Source organism: Macrotis lagotis, chromosome 1, assembly GCF_037893015.1.
Source record: "Macrotis lagotis isolate mMagLag1 chromosome 1, bilby.v1.9.chrom.fasta, whole genome shotgun sequence".
Lineage (NCBI taxonomy): Eukaryota > Metazoa > Chordata > Mammalia > Peramelemorphia > Peramelidae > Macrotis > Macrotis lagotis.
Genome location: NC_133658.1, coordinates 293,130,476 through 293,145,467, shown reverse-complemented (window position 1 = coordinate 293,145,467; position 14,992 = coordinate 293,130,476). Strand labels below are relative to the sequence as shown.

At 43.9% G+C, this 14,992-nt stretch overlaps 1 protein-coding gene across 5 annotated transcripts in view; it reads right to left on the bottom strand.

Annotated features, from left to right (window-relative positions):
- Positions 1–297: 297 nt before the first annotated feature.
- CIZ1 (CDKN1A interacting zinc finger protein 1) overlaps positions 298–14,992 on the bottom strand; it is a 38,119-nt gene continuing 23,424 nt past the window's right edge. For 3 of the 5 annotated variants that reach the window (XM_074211051.1, XM_074211053.1, XM_074211054.1), the window contains exons 4-16: positions 11,957–12,117; positions 10,624–10,759; positions 9,663–9,729; positions 8,884–8,939; positions 8,241–8,314; positions 5,980–6,162; positions 4,775–4,905; positions 4,060–4,147; positions 3,167–3,280; positions 2,832–2,999; positions 2,666–2,735; positions 2,106–2,227; positions 298–742 (exon numbers count right to left, since the gene is read on the bottom strand). In XM_074211051.1, the coding sequence (XP_074067152.1) occupies positions 422–742; positions 2,106–2,227; positions 2,666–2,735; positions 2,832–2,999; positions 3,167–3,280; positions 4,060–4,147; positions 4,775–4,905; positions 5,980–6,162; positions 8,241–8,314; positions 8,884–8,939; positions 9,663–9,729; positions 10,624–10,759; positions 11,957–12,117 (1,691 nt within the window). In that variant the 3' untranslated portion in view covers positions 298–421. Of the gene's footprint in view, positions 743–2,105; positions 2,228–2,665; positions 2,736–2,831; positions 3,000–3,166; positions 3,281–4,059; positions 4,148–4,774; positions 4,906–5,979; positions 6,163–8,240; positions 8,315–8,883; positions 8,940–9,662; positions 9,730–10,623; positions 10,760–11,956; positions 12,118–12,892; positions 12,985–14,992 lie in introns of those variants that run through there. The other 2 variants (XM_074211055.1, XM_074211052.1) reach the window with 2 other exon arrangements.

Genomic DNA, 14,992 nt, shown 5'->3' with positions numbered 1-14,992 from the left:
TTCTTTTCCCAGGGGTAGCAGGAATAATAATTGTGGAGCAGCACATACTGACTCCATTGGAGAAAAGACTTCTTAATGAAGAGAGCTGTCCAAATGTGTAGTTATTCCTCCATCCTCAGTCCCTGGCTAGACAGCCATTAGACAGGAGTGTTGAGTAGGGAATCCCAGGCTCCTCATCTAGTGAACTCTCCCCACAGCTCATACTATTGAGTACATTTCCTTGTGGAAAGTGGGCAAGTTGGGAGGACTGGGAGATAGACCACTTAGCCTTTATCTAAGAAACAATCCACACCACCATGAAACACTAAATCACAATTCTTTATTGGTCTCTGAATAAAAACAAGAGCTTCTCTTCCTTTGATCTAGTAAAATGCCCCCCAAATTAATTGTCTGCTGCCCAGCTGGCTCCCCTAGGGCCCTCCTATCTTGGCTTGTGTCGAGTAGAACGTCGGCAGGGCTCGGGGGCTGGCACTCTACCTTTGGCTGTAGTGACCACCTCCTCTACCTCCTTTAGCTTCTCTCCACCAATGGCTTCAGAGGGGGTTGGGGCCCCAGCCATGCTGTCAGCATCACCGTGGCTGTCCAGGTTCCCTGACTTACACTCTGCTCCTGGGGGCTGGGCCAGCTCCTCCTGCTGCTCTGAATCCGGGGCTCCTGTCCCTTCCCCCATCAGGGTGTTGAGGGACCCAGGCTTTAATTCAGACTCTGGGGCTGGTCCGGGGTTCCTGGATGCTCTGTATCTCTAGAAGAGAGAAAAGGGCATTATCACCAACCTAAAACCTTTTCTTACGTGTGACATCTTGAAGCTTTGAGTTTCTACCTTTGGATCTCAAAGGAGAGAAGATAGAGAACTATGGAAAAAGCTAGAAACCTGTCTTCTGGGCCTGACTTGACCTTGAATGTGGCATGTGAACTTTGCTTACTCACTTAACTTTGGGGAGCCTCAAGTATCCCATTCCCACCTCCTAGACATCCATAGGCTAAGTTCTTGGGGCACAGTAGTCATTTTTAAGGAACCACACATCTATCTGGAGCTAGTGTTGGCATGGAAATTAGAAAGATTTGATTCTAAATTCTGCCCCCAAGTCAGTTAACCTCTTTCAGCTTCAGTTTTTTTATCTGTAAAATGACAACAATGGCACCTACCTCAAAGAGCTGTTATGAGGATCAAATGAGATAACATGAAAGCACTTTTGTAAACCACACCTACCAAAGGCCATTTTCACATGAAACCTCATCATAGCCATGAGTAAAAAGGCACAAGGAAACAAGTTGGGATACATATGTGGCCATATACAAAAACTGCCACCCAGGCTTGGGATTTAAACCCCCCCCACAGGTGGAAGTCTTCCTATATATAAAACTAAAGGCCAGGTAAATTACAGAAAATGGGGAAAAAACTAGGCCCAAACTGTATTAAGGCCTTGAAGTTATTGGCTCCCCTCTTCACTGCCCTACCAGATCTAAAGAATGAAGAACTTTGACAGCAAAGAAAATGGGACAGGAAATTCCCTCCTGCCACTGTCCCCAGAATCACAGAATTCCAGTTTTTTGTACCCCAGTTCCTGTTTAAAGGTAAAGGGATTGGGCTTAGTCCTTGTCTCATCCTCATTTACTTATCTCATGCCTCTGAAAGCCAGGGCTGTATAGGTATATTGTAGAAGCTGATCAGGGCAGCTAGGTGGCACAATGAATAGGGTACCAGCCCTTGAGTCAGGAGGACCTGAGTTCAAATTAGACCTCAGAAACTTAATAATTGCCTAGCTGTGTGACCTTGGGCAAGTCACAACCCCACTGCCTTAAATAAATTTTTTTAAAAAGCTGATCAGCTCCAGGCATGAATCATCCCTTAGCCCACCTCTCCAAGCCCTGGGGCAGAATGGCACTGTTGCTGAATGTGAGTGAATGGTGGTAGAGTGGGGCCCAGGAACCAATGAAAGGTACTGACCTAGAATAAGATTCTCCCCATCTCTAATCTTTAGGCCTGATAAATGGGGGGGGGGGGGGTGAGAAGAAAGGAATGGGAGAAGAGATTTAAACCCAGGGTCAGACACAGGATGAAGGACAAAATGAGGATAGGTTGGGCAGCAAGTAAAGGGTCTAACCTGAACATTCTCAAAATGCATCAAAGACTTGCAGTGGGCTAGTTGGGCTCCTGAGCTGCTATGGTAGAATTTGTGGCACAGCCGGCAAAGATACCCCACCACAGGGACCAGAAAATCCAGGCCTGCAAAAGAGGGGAAATGAGAAGCATCACTGACTTTACTCAATGAGATCAATGTTTACTCCTCTAGAAAGGTCAAATTCTTTGCCCCAGGAATCTTGTGCAGTTGGTATGGTATGGTCTCCTGATCTGCTTCAAACATTCTAAGGGATTAAGACGAAAAATATACAGAGGAAAAAAGCTAGACATGTCACTCAGTCTGTAACAGAGTAGAGGATTTAAGGTTTGAGCCACATATGGGGAACCTGAAAAATCTTTGGATTTGCATGAGAAAGGCCAGCATGTTGCTTGAAAATCATTGCTTTCCTATAGACCAGTACTTCCAGAACTTTACCCAGGTTCATATTTTATTTTGCAGAACAAAGCCTATAGCACAGGCCAGGCTCACTGACCTACCAAGGTGAGAGCAGAAGCTCACTGCTGGAGCTGGGAATGACTTACCATATATCTTGTCAGGAGAGTATTCCTCCAGGCCTTTCCAATTGTCTGCAGACATTTCTTTTGGCCCTACCTAGCAAGAACACTTGAGTTGTAAGGCCAGAACCTCCCCTGGATCCCATTCACCAGTCCTCATCTGTCCACCCTTTAGATACAACTTCCCTGGTACCTGCTTTGCCTCCTCGCTCTCTCCTGCTGCCTCACTGCCCTCATCCTCTTCTGCATCTTCCTCCTCATCCTCTTCTTCCTCATCCTCCTCAAAACAACCTACTGCATCGACCGTGATGAGTTCCTCCGACTCTTCAGGGCTGCCTGGCTCCTTCTCCCCAAGTCGTGCCTGTCAGAGAGGATAGGGACCCCCTTCAACTCCTGATGACCCAGTGATGCTACCTCCAGCTCAGCAAAAGGACATCTGTGAGTGGCCCCTTCCCAGGAAAGGGCCTATATTAACTTTCCCACACACACACATCTAGGAGGAAAAGAGACACTTTCTCCTTTTCTTACCTCCTTAGCTTTTTGCTTGTGTTCAGGGGATTTCATATGCTCCACAAACTTTCGGGGGGTCTTAAAATGGCGGCTGCAGGCAGTACAAAAAGGACGGAGGGAGTGTTTGGCCAGCTAGGAGGACAAAGGAGGTTTTTTTTTAACATCTCAGGTTGTGAGAGAACTGATTGCTTACCTTGGGCCTGGTCCCTCAATCCTCTCACCTGTTTCTTCTTTTCTTCCAAATATGTGACCCTGGGTAGACCACCCAAATTTTCTAGCAAAACATTCAGATGCACACACTGCCCCAAACTAAATGATTCTCAAGCATTTAGACACTAAAAAAAATATGCTTTTCGACCTAGGAGATACAGTCAATAATCACTGTTTAAATCTGAGAGTGGATTTAGCCAGAAGGAGAAAGTCAGACAAGGGAAGAGGAAAAGGGCAAGGGAGAGGGAGGAGAGGAAATCCATGAAGTAGAGAGTCAAGAGCCACAGAAAACAAGAAATACTGAGGTTAAGGAATAAAACAACTTAATGACTGTTTAGGGCAAAGAATACCAACAGCAACCCAGATCATGATCATAGTATCCCACAATGTCAGCTATTGCGAGTAGGCAAGCTAGAAAAGATTAGATCATCTAATTCTAACCCTGCTCTTTTTCTTTTTAAGCAAATGAGGAAACTAACATCTAGAGGAGTGATGTGGACACACAAGGGACCCTTGTGAACACCCCCCCTACCAAGCGGCAGGCCACACGTCTCTTCTCTCTCCTGCCACCTATCCACCCACTGTGCCAAGGAAAAGCCTGCTGAGTACAATAACACCACAGTCTCTTTGGGCTAGGCCTGTGTCCACTTGGCAGCAGCCCCTGGAGACCTTCCAACACACAGCAGTTCTGAGCCCTGTACCTTATGCTCCTGGGTCCTGCGATGCTTGATCAGATCCCCCAGGAAATGGGTCTGACAGGTATTACACCACCTTTGGGATTGGGCTTCCCTGAAGAGACAAAGGCAAATTCAGGCCCACAATGGGGCAGACCAATGCGTTCCCCCCTCCCCTGGCTACCTCAAAGCTATACCAGTTCTTTTCCCACTCCCCTGGAAAGCAGCTTAATGCTGTGCCTTACTCTATCTGGTAACATAAAGACTGAGAAGGGTCATCACTGAGGTCTATGAAGTCAAGAATAGCACCAGCATGGGAATAGTTAAGAGATCTCCAAATATTAAGAGGAACATTCATTTGAAAGTAGAGCAAGGTAGAGTGATACTCCTGGAGTTTCAGTTCCCTCATCTATGAAATGAGGAGGTTGGACCAAATGATCTCTCTAGATCCTTCCAGCACTAGTCCAGGAGTCTAACCGAAAGGAAGGACTCAGGACCTAGGGGAGACACTGAAGATTATCTAGTCCAACCTCATTTTACAGATGAAGAAACTGAGGCTTCCAGAGGTGAAATGACTTGCCCAAGGTCAGGCAGACTCACTGATGATGGGATTCCACCCTGAAGGGAAATGATTCTGGAGGGCAAACCCTACCTTTCTGCCTCACCTCTGATGTTTGATTTCTGATGCCTGTGACCATACCCCATCTCTATCAGGAGCCTACCAAAGCTGCCCTGCTCTTACCCATCTCTTTCCGCAAGGGCACCCTGTTCCCGATTCGTGGGCAGCAAAGACAGGAGGCAGGCGTTACTCATGTGCTGAATCTCCCCAAGCCGCTGCTGATGCTGGAGCCCGGCCATATGGGCCTGGAAGTTCTGCCATGGGAGGGAATGCCAGCTGTGGAGTTAGGACCTGACTCTGGGCCTGAAGAGAAAGGGCAGCTGGGAAAGGGACAGGGCCTCAGGGAAATTGGGGTCATGGCTTAGATGTAGAGCTGTCAACTTGGGCTAGGATAAAGCAGGGATCCCCTAGAAGGTATTGGAATGGTTTACCTTAAGGGTTTAATGAGCATGGCCTGGCAGCTGAGACTTTTTCTACCCTCTTTGAAGAATCAGGAAATAAAGGCACAGTTTTCAAGTACTTTAAAATTTATAAAGTCACTTTCTTGAACAATCTGTGCACAATTATCTCCTTTTTTACAGATGAGGAAACAGAGACTCAAGAAATTAAATGACTTGCTCGAAGTCATGCTACTAATGATGATAGAGCATTAGATTTAAAGCAGGAAAAGACAGGACTTTAAAGGTCTCTAGTCCAATCTCCTCATTTTACAGATAAGGAAATAGATTCAGGGAAGATTTGGACCCAGGTCCTCTGACTCCAAATCCATCATTTTTTCCATCTTTTCTGACTCCAAATCAGTTACTCTTTCTTCTGCACTCTGCTGAAAGGTCTGAGCTTCTGAACTCAACTAACAACTTGGCAACCTGGGACTCTTGCTCGGGCTATTTGGGGTGGGGGTGGGGGAGGAGAATCCTGATCCAGAGAAACTTGATGGTGAGACTGCAAGGCTTGGACACAAGTAAATATATGTGGCCAACTGGTGACAAGGCCAAAAGACAGACCCTCCTCAATGGAAGATCAGAGGACTTGGTTTTAAGACTCAGTGGTAACTAGTCTCGTGACCTTGGGCAAGTCATTTGACTTCTGGACCTCAGTTTCCTCTTCTGTAAAAATTGGGATAATGCCATCTACCTCCCAAAGGTAGATATGAGAAATAGTAGGTGTGAAATTCTGCAAGCTATAAAGCCTTGCTTCCCCTATGTAAGGAGTCTTTGTTATTATCCTACCAGGCAGAGGCAAACGTCATTAGTCAGCTGACAGGAGGACAGCCCTATGGGCACCCCCATGCCCATTTCTCTGGATGCTTCCTGACAAGTGGCTCTTACCTGCTGGTTGAAGCAGTTAATCTTGCAAATATAACAGAAGAATTTTAGGCCAGGCTCTGGGTTAGAAGCTGGAGTGCTGCCATCACCCAGCCGGAGTCCAGGCTTTGGAGCAGTTGTGCTGATGGCTCGGCTTTCACTGCTCTGCTGAATTGTCACCTTCAGGGAACTTCCTGAGCTCACCATCTGGATAGGAGAATCACCAAATGCAAAAATCACAAGGGGAGAACTGCATCCAAGAGAAAATAGCTTGCTTGAGGCAAAACTGGTACTTGAAACTCAGGAGTGACCAGGGAAACAGAAAAGCAAGGATACTTTGGTTGGAGGAAACAGTAAATGGGATCCCCCCAAGTCTGGTCTCCCATGCTTGTCAACTTGATAATCTCAAACTTGGGTTTTCATCACCATCATTCCTATTCTTGTTTACACTTCAGCAACACATTTCTTCTCTCTAGTATCTCCATCACCATACTTGTTTGGATAATAGTGGTATACTGAGAGACCTAGGTTGGGATCCAGGAAAGATGTGTACTAGTGCTGATTCTCTTTTTAAAAATATTAATCATTTTCCACTGACTCTTCTAATTCCCACACACTCACAAAAGGCCCTCCTTGCAACACCTAAGTATTGTTAATAGAAAATAATACAATATAATACAAAACAATGGTCATGTCTGAAAATATTTCTCTCCTGAGTGACAAGAGGCTCCTCAAGTCCTGATTGGCCTCTTGGGTCTAAATCTAAAAGACAGGTTCCTAATCTCAGAGTTATCCTCCGCTCTTGCTTGTCTCTTACTGGTCACATCCGAGCAGTCAACTAGTCTTGTTCATTCTACCTTTGCCAAGCCTCTCATCCGTATGGTCCCCATTCTAGCTCAATGTCCTTCATCTCCTCAGGTCTGGCCTGGGCCTAATCCATCTCCCTGCTTCCAATCTATTCTCCATATAGTCACCAAAATAAATCTAACAGACCTAGAACTATGACCTCCTATGATCAGGAATTTTCCATGGCTTCTTAGGGCACTCTAGGATAAAATATAACTTCCTATGTTGGCTTTTAAAATCCTGGCCCTAGGGTGGCTAGGTGGCGTAGTGGATAAAGCACTGGCCTTGGAGTCAGGAGTACCTGGGTTCAAATCCGGTCTCAGACACTTAATAATTACCTAGCTGTGTGGCCTTGGGCAAGCCACTTAACCCCATTTGCCTTGCAAAAAAAACTCTAAAAAAGTAAAAAAATAAAATAAAATCCTGCCCCTAACTTGTCTTTCCAAGGTTATAGTATATTACTCTTTCAAACTTTAGCAAACCACTTAACCTCTGCCTCAGTTTCCTCAACTGTAAAATGGGAACAATACCTACCTTTTAAGGTTCCTATGAAGATCAATTGAGATAAGATTTGTAAAGCTTTTAGCACGGTATCTGGCACATATAGGTGCTTAAAATGCTTATTTTCTTCTTTCCTTCCTCCCTTCTCTTTGTGGACACTATTGTTTCTCCCCAGTAGAATATAAACTTTTTAAGGGCCTAGATAGTTTGTTTTTATCTCTATATCTTCTCCCCCCCCCCAACATACAGTGGCCTCCGGATATTTACTGAATGAATCTTTTTTTTTTATTTTTTTTATTTTTTTTGCTGCAAGGCAATGGTGACTTGCCCAAAGTTCCATAGCTAGGTGATTATTAAGTGTCTGAGGTCACATTTGAAATCAGGTCTTCCTGACTCCAGGGCCAGTGCTCTATCCACTGTGTCACTTAACTGCCCCTTACTGAATTAATCTTGAATGAACTCAGAAAAGCCATTTCCCTACCTCTAGAATGGAGAGTATGACCCACTCTGCCTCTCTCTACCTCACAATGCTAATGTAAGACTTCAGTAAGAAAAGGAATGGAAAGGGCTCTAACTAGTTAAAAGTCCAGTAAGGATGCTCAGGACTCTTTATTTTTAGATAGGAGATTATCATGGGATTATCATCATAAAAGCACTTCTAGCTCTTCAGAGGAGGCTGCCTCCTCCAACCCTTACATCTGCACAGCAGCACTAACCCCTCACAAAGGAAGCGGGTTAAGATTGTTCCCATTTTCCAGAGGAGGAAATTAAGGCTGAGCATCAGTACTAGGGAAGGCAAGGACAGAGTACTGGCTCCATCATTTCCCACTCTGGCATTCCCATCCTTTCCCCAGGCTCCCTGGTAATACCAACCTGGAAAGCAACAGCTTGGCACCCACCCACCCTCACTCCTTCTCACCCTTCTTTTATCCACTCACCACTTCAAGGCTTTTGGGCTCCTCAGGGACTTTCCAATCCTTGCTGGTATCTGGGGAGTCTGCTTCTGCTGCTTCTGAGAAGTAGAACAGTTAGCATGCCAAGGAAGAGCCTGCCACCCTTCTTTAGCAGCAAGACTGTCTAAACAAGAACTGAGAATGTTCATGGAGGTGATCAGGAGCTGTGGCAGCCAAAAGAGTTAGCCTCATTTAAGGCTGTAGCAAGAAGGAATCCATGATTCGTGCCTGGAGGTGTCCATCCTACTCAAACCTCCTCCAGAGACATGTGTTCAGTTAGGGTACCAGATTTTAGAAAGAATAAGGTGGAAAGCATCCAGAATGGTGACGTGCCAGTGAAGGGACTGAAATGGTGATCCAGGGAAAGAGAGGTCTCAGAGAGGGGGCTGAACTTGGGCTACTTGGTTCCTGAAGGCAGAATAAGGGCAAGGCAGGGGAGGTGTCAGTTTGGGCTTAAGGTTAGCAAAAAGCTCCTGTCCCCAAAATGGAGTGAGCAGGGAATAGGCAAAGGGGGTGGAGGAAACATTAGTGGGGGGGGGGGAATTCTTGTGCAGGTCAGTAAGACTAGATGGACTCAGAAGTCACTTCCAATTCTGAGATTCTGCCACCCAATCCTGAAGACACTCACGATCTTTGTCTATGGTCAGGCCAGAGTTCTCCTTGGGGTCTGTGATGTCTTCCACACTGGGAGAGAAGAGAGGACAATTTTAGCACCACGAAAATAGACTTAGTCACGGCCTTGGTTAGGAAGGCAGGACACCAGAGACCAAGTCCAAGACCAAGTCCAAGTCTTCCAGGGGCCTTGAGAGATTACCCAGTCAATTCTTTAGGCTTTATAGAAGACCAACCAAAACTATTCAATAAGAGAAGTAGTCTTCCAGAAGAGAAAAGTTTATACTTCCTCTTGACATCCCATCTTAGAATTGTAAACAACCTTGTCAAAAAGTCCTCCCTTGTGGTCAATCTAAATCCTCTGTTGCTATTTAGAAATGAATTTTTTTCAAAAATTCACTTTGCTGTTATTTCAAGTCTACCAATCCTGATCTCGACTCTTCTTATTTATTCAATGTCAGAGACTTGAAAAATAAAGAATCACCTTATTCTGGGGATAAATGATTCCTTCTATAAATTCTGAACTTCTTTTAATCCCATCTCCAATCCTGAAGTCACATCCTTTCTTGTCCCAATATTAGAATTGAGGGAGGTTGCACTGACCCCTCTTGGCCACTAGGTGAGAGTCAGACACCAGTTTAAGAAAGCCAAGGCCAAAACTGGGCTGCAATCAGGTTGCCAGCTCCCTGGTTCTAAGCCAAATGGATGAGACCATGCCTGATTGCCCTCCCCATTACTATTCATCTATCCACAGGCAAAGAGAGCATTCAATCTGGTGATTCCAGTACACATTACCTCTTGAGTTTCTTGGCCAAAGGCTCTGAACTACCATCATCACTGGGGTCAGGGGGAGTCTGTGGATCTGTGAAGAAAAGCCAGAGCAAAGGGGTAGGCTGGGGAGGTAGAGCTCAACAGAGCAATCATGTCAGTTAGTCAACAAATACTTCCTGAGCAAGTATCTACTGTGCACCAATCATCTGCTAAGACTGAGGAATACAGACAGTAGAATGGTAATCTTTGCCCAGAAGAAAAAAGGGTATCAATGAAACATTTTTAAAAATACCCAGAAGGAAGCAAAAGGGAGGTGTTGGTAGTCATAATAAATTCAAGATATACATTTAAAAATTTTTCCTTTAAAAAAACACAAACTTTAAAAAAAAGAAACAATTTCCATATAATTTGGGTTAGTTTCATATACAGCCCGTTCTGTTCTTTTTAGGTAGAAATGTTTGTGTTTATTGACTTTTATCAAGTTAATTTTTTAAAGGAAAAAAGAGTAATCTTTGCTCTTATGTGCTTACAAACATGAAGCTAATCAACCATATTCAGGAGTTTTATTAAATTATCTGTGGCTGCTGGACCATTGGTTTAGAATTCAGAATCTTGGGATCATAGATTTAGAACTAGAAAGGTCTAAGAGATCAGCTAGTCTAAATCTTTCATTTTGGGGTGAGGAAATTGAAGTTCAAAGACATGAAGCAATTGGTCTCAGGATGCAAGGAAAATTAGTAGCAAAGCTAATGTTCTAACCGAGGTCCTCCATATCCAAATCTAATGCAAAGTGCCTCCTCTCAAGATCACAGGTAGGTGGGGATTAGGAAATAAACTCTTCAAGGTTAGAAGTGATACCTTATTCTTCATGGGTCTCTTGTACTCACCACTGGACATTATATACAGCAAGCACTTAATAAATGTTTGGAATTCATTTGTATAGGATGCTTGTCCTGCCAGGAAGGGTACCACTTTCCTTCCTTACCTTCTGGCAAGGCCATCTGGGAGTCAGCCTCCTCCTGGAAAGACTCTGGAACATCTATCTTCTCTTCCTCACTGGATGTCTGTGATGAGGAGCCCAGCTCCACATCTTTCTTCTGGTCAGGTCCCTTCAGAAATTCCTAGAAGCAATTACTCAGCCTTAAACTCAGCTGCTTGCCCAATACCAACAATATTACCCAGGCAAGTGGAAGAAAACAGTATCGGGTTCGTAATCCTTGGCAGCTAGGTAACAAAATGGATATATTATTGGACTTAGAGTTGAGAAAAATCTTTGTTTAAATTGGATCTCAGATGCTAACTGGCTATGTGATCCCGGGCAAGACATATTCTCATCTATAAAATGGGAACAATACATACCACTCACAGTGCTATATGTGTATATGTGTGTCATATATATATATATATATATATATATATACACACATACACATACACATATATATGTATATATATATATATTGCTATCATAATATATATCTTTTCTTCATCACCATCATCTTATTATTATCATTATTATTATTACAGGACCCTGGCATGCCTCATCCTCAGAAGGTCCCAGGAAAGACTCCCTCTTGCATTTCTAAAACCTGAGCTTCCCATGACTTACATGGAAATGTGTTTTGCATGACTACATGTATATAATCTATGCCAAATTATTTGCCTTCTCAATGGGGGGGAGGAAGAGAATACTGAACTTATAATTTAAAAAGGAATGTTAAAATTATTTTTACATCTCTACATGGGAAAAAAATAAAACATTTATAAATAAATAACCCAAGGTTGCCTAAGATCCATGTTGAGTAGAAAAGGTCTATATTCTATCCCACATGAGGGATAAGAGTGGACCTTACTCCACAGCTTCCTGATTCTTCTTCTTCTTTATTCAATCTTCCTAATTTACCACCCTCTTCCAATGGCTTCTTTCTGATGTGGCAAAATCTAAGACTCTGGCCTTTTTCCAGCCATATATGGATCAGGGATTTCCCTTTTAAGAGCCTTGATGTACCTTGCCCCTCCAGACTTGGCTCACCTAAAGATCAATGTCCAGGAGGAGGCTATTATAACCCTTTTCCATTATACCTCCATGGGTCCTAGGAATCAGGGCTGGAAGGGACCTCTGGGACAACTTGGTCCAACCTTTTCATCTTACAGAGATGAAAACTAAGGCCTAGAGAGAAGTAACTTAATTACTGGCAGATCCCAAGTGACTTTACTCTTAATCCAGTGTTTTCTTTCACTAGTAGGAGTATATACTTGTGCCCCCAAGCCCTCTAAGGGAAGGACTGCCCATCACCACATCCTTGGCCTCTGCTTACCTTTCGGAAGCCCCGGTTCTGCCTCTGGAAAGGGAGCCCTGGGAAGCCTATGCGGGCAGGTTTGAGTGAGACACTGACCGGTGGAGGACCTAGGAGGGAGTGTCGAGTAGCCTGGGGGAAGAAATGCTGAAGGCCAGGAGCAGTCATGTTGAATCTGCCTGCTGACAGAAAGGAATCACAACCACAGTTTAGGGAGACAGACCAGGGCCTAAGAGACAGGGTCCCTGAAGGACAAGGATCCAGGACTGACTTTTATTGGAGGCCAAGAATAAATCACTTCAGATTCAGTTTCTGTCCCCAGCCTTTCTGTCCCTCTTATGATCAGGGCAAAAATGGAACACCAGAGGCTAACTTGAAGGGTGGAGAAATGATGAAAGGGGCATGAGCAACTGAAGAGATACTCTAAGGGACAAAGGTAAAGCCTCCTTGGGGGGGGGGGGATGAAAGATTTGTGAGCTAGCTCTAAAAGGCCTAGGAGAGGAGTCATTTCTTTTTCTCCTACTTGCCATCCAGTCAGCTTTCTCCTTGCTACCCTAGAAAAGGGAAAAAAACTTCATCTCCCAGAGCAAATACTAAGTGATTCACCCCCCTGAATCTGGTGCAAAGAAAATTATAAAAAAAAGTCTTGCCCACTAGGAGCCTTTCATAGTTGGTGTGGCTAAGAGGGAGTTAGGAAACCCAACCCCACCTGCTACACAGCCTTGTACAAAGTAGTCTCATGAGAGATTTGTTGAATGAATAAGACATTCTTGTCATCTTCTCTACCACAAAATCACTCTGTGACCTTGGGGAAGTCACTCCACATCTTGGAACCCTAGTAACTACCTCTGTAAAATGAGGAGGTTGAGATAGATGATTCCTTCCAGCTCTAACATTCTATGTTTCTGATTTCTCTTGAGTGGGTTAGAAATTCCAGCTCGTCAGTCATAGGCTTACCTTCCCCTCCCTTTTGTCACAGGTGATGGGTCACAGCTACACCCTGAATTTTTCATGCAGGTGTTGAAGTACACCAGGAACAATCACTCAGAGATCAACAGCTCTGATGGCAAGCTTCCTTCTCCACTCCCCTCCCACAGGCCAGAACTGAAGGATGTGAGAGGGAACTGAGTATAAGGTATAGACTCAGCTAAGCTCACTCCTAGCAGCTATGTGGTGCTATAGTGAGGGGCATAGGATCAGGAAGACTAGCATTCAAGACCAACTTCAGATGCTCAACCAGTTGTGTGACCCTAGGCAAGTCACTTAACCTCTGTCTGCCTCAGTTTCTTCAATTGTATAATGTGGATCATAATAGCACTTTCCTCCCAGAATTTGTTGTAAGGATCAAATGAAAAAATATTTGTAAAAGCACAGCACAGTATCTGACATGTAGAGGGTACTTAAGAGATGCTTATTCCCTTCCCACTCTCCTGAGTCCTCTACAGCCCCTTGCTTCCTCCAGTTTCTAGAATGCAAGGATTAGGAGCTATCCTCTCTCAGTGGCACTGGTAATCTGGAAAGATCAGAGAGGGAAAAGTAGAATCAGTTCTTCAAGTAGGATAACCAAGGCACAAGAAAGGCAGTGGAAGAAACAAACTAATCCAATTTCATAGTTGAATCTAGGCCAAAGGCCTGAACATGTGTTAGCATCTCATGTATGTAAAAGAGCTTTGCAAACTTTAAAGCACTATAGAAATGTTATTATTTCATTGACCAAATCAAATCCCATTGTTCTTTAGGTTTCTCAAAGGCTCTTAAAGCCTCTCTTCCTGCCCACAACAGTGCTGATCCCTCCACCCCCTCTTATTTCTGCTAGATAACTTTTTTCATTAGGTTTTTTTTTTAATCTCTTTCTGTATTCTAGAGTCCCCACCACCACCTTTCTGGTTACTCTCCAGGCTGCTTTGTTGGACTTCCCTATATCTCACTACCACTTATCTCCCTTCACCCCCAGCTCTGGGTCCCCCAAAGCTCTCCCTTTTCTTTGCTTCTCTTTCATGATCTCATCAGCTTCCAAGGGTTCAATAAAATCTCTAAACTGTTTAATACTAGTCCTAGCCTCCATAAGAAAACCTTTATCTTGCTTTGCCAAATAACAAATGCTGTATTTTAGAGCTAATGAAAATAGAATCTTGGAGGTTACAGTTTCAAAACTATAGGAAGATACCTTAAAGATCAACGAGTATGACCGCTTCATTTTACAGATTAGAAAACAAGGCTAGAGAGGTTAAGTGATTTGTCCTGGGTCACATAGGCAATAAATGGCAGAACCAGAATTTGAACCCAAATCCTTTGCTTCTTTTACTGGATATCTTATGTTCCTTAGCCATCTCAAACTAGATGGGTCTAAATCAAAACTCTGTATCTTCCCTCGAACTAAACCCCCTCTAATTTTGCTATTTCTGATGACAGTAATGCCAGTCTTTCTAGCTATCCAGTTTTATCTTGAGGTCAACTATGAGTTCTTCCCTCTCATTGTCCAGATATAATTAATTGTCAAGTTTTATTTAGGGCAGGACTGTCCAATCTTACTTCTTTTTTTTTCTTTTTTAGGTTTTTGCAAGGCAAACAGGGTTAAGTGGCTTGCCCAAGGCCACACAGCTAGATAATTATTATTAAGTGTCTGAGGCTGGATTTGAATTTAGGTCCTCCTGACTCCAGGGCCCATGCTCTATCCACTGTGCCACCTAGCCCCCCCATCTTACTTTTAAAAAGTTTTATTGAAACAATAGACAATAGATTTTGATTTGCCAAAAGCTCAGCTTCATTTACTAAAGCATTTAATAAACTCACAAGCAAGCCACAGACCACATTTTGGACAGCCCTAATCTAGGGTAACTTCCACAAATGTTTCCACTATGTCCCATCCCTCCACAAAAACATCGCTAAGTCCAGGTCCCCTGAACCTCTGCTCTGTTTTAATTCAGTAGCCTAGTATAGCTCTTTTTACATTAAGTCTTTCTCCTTTTTCCTCCTCTCTCACTTTTCCTCTCCTTTATGCTTCACACAGTTCCCTGAAGCACAGGCCCAAACACATAACCCCACTGCTCAAAAGGA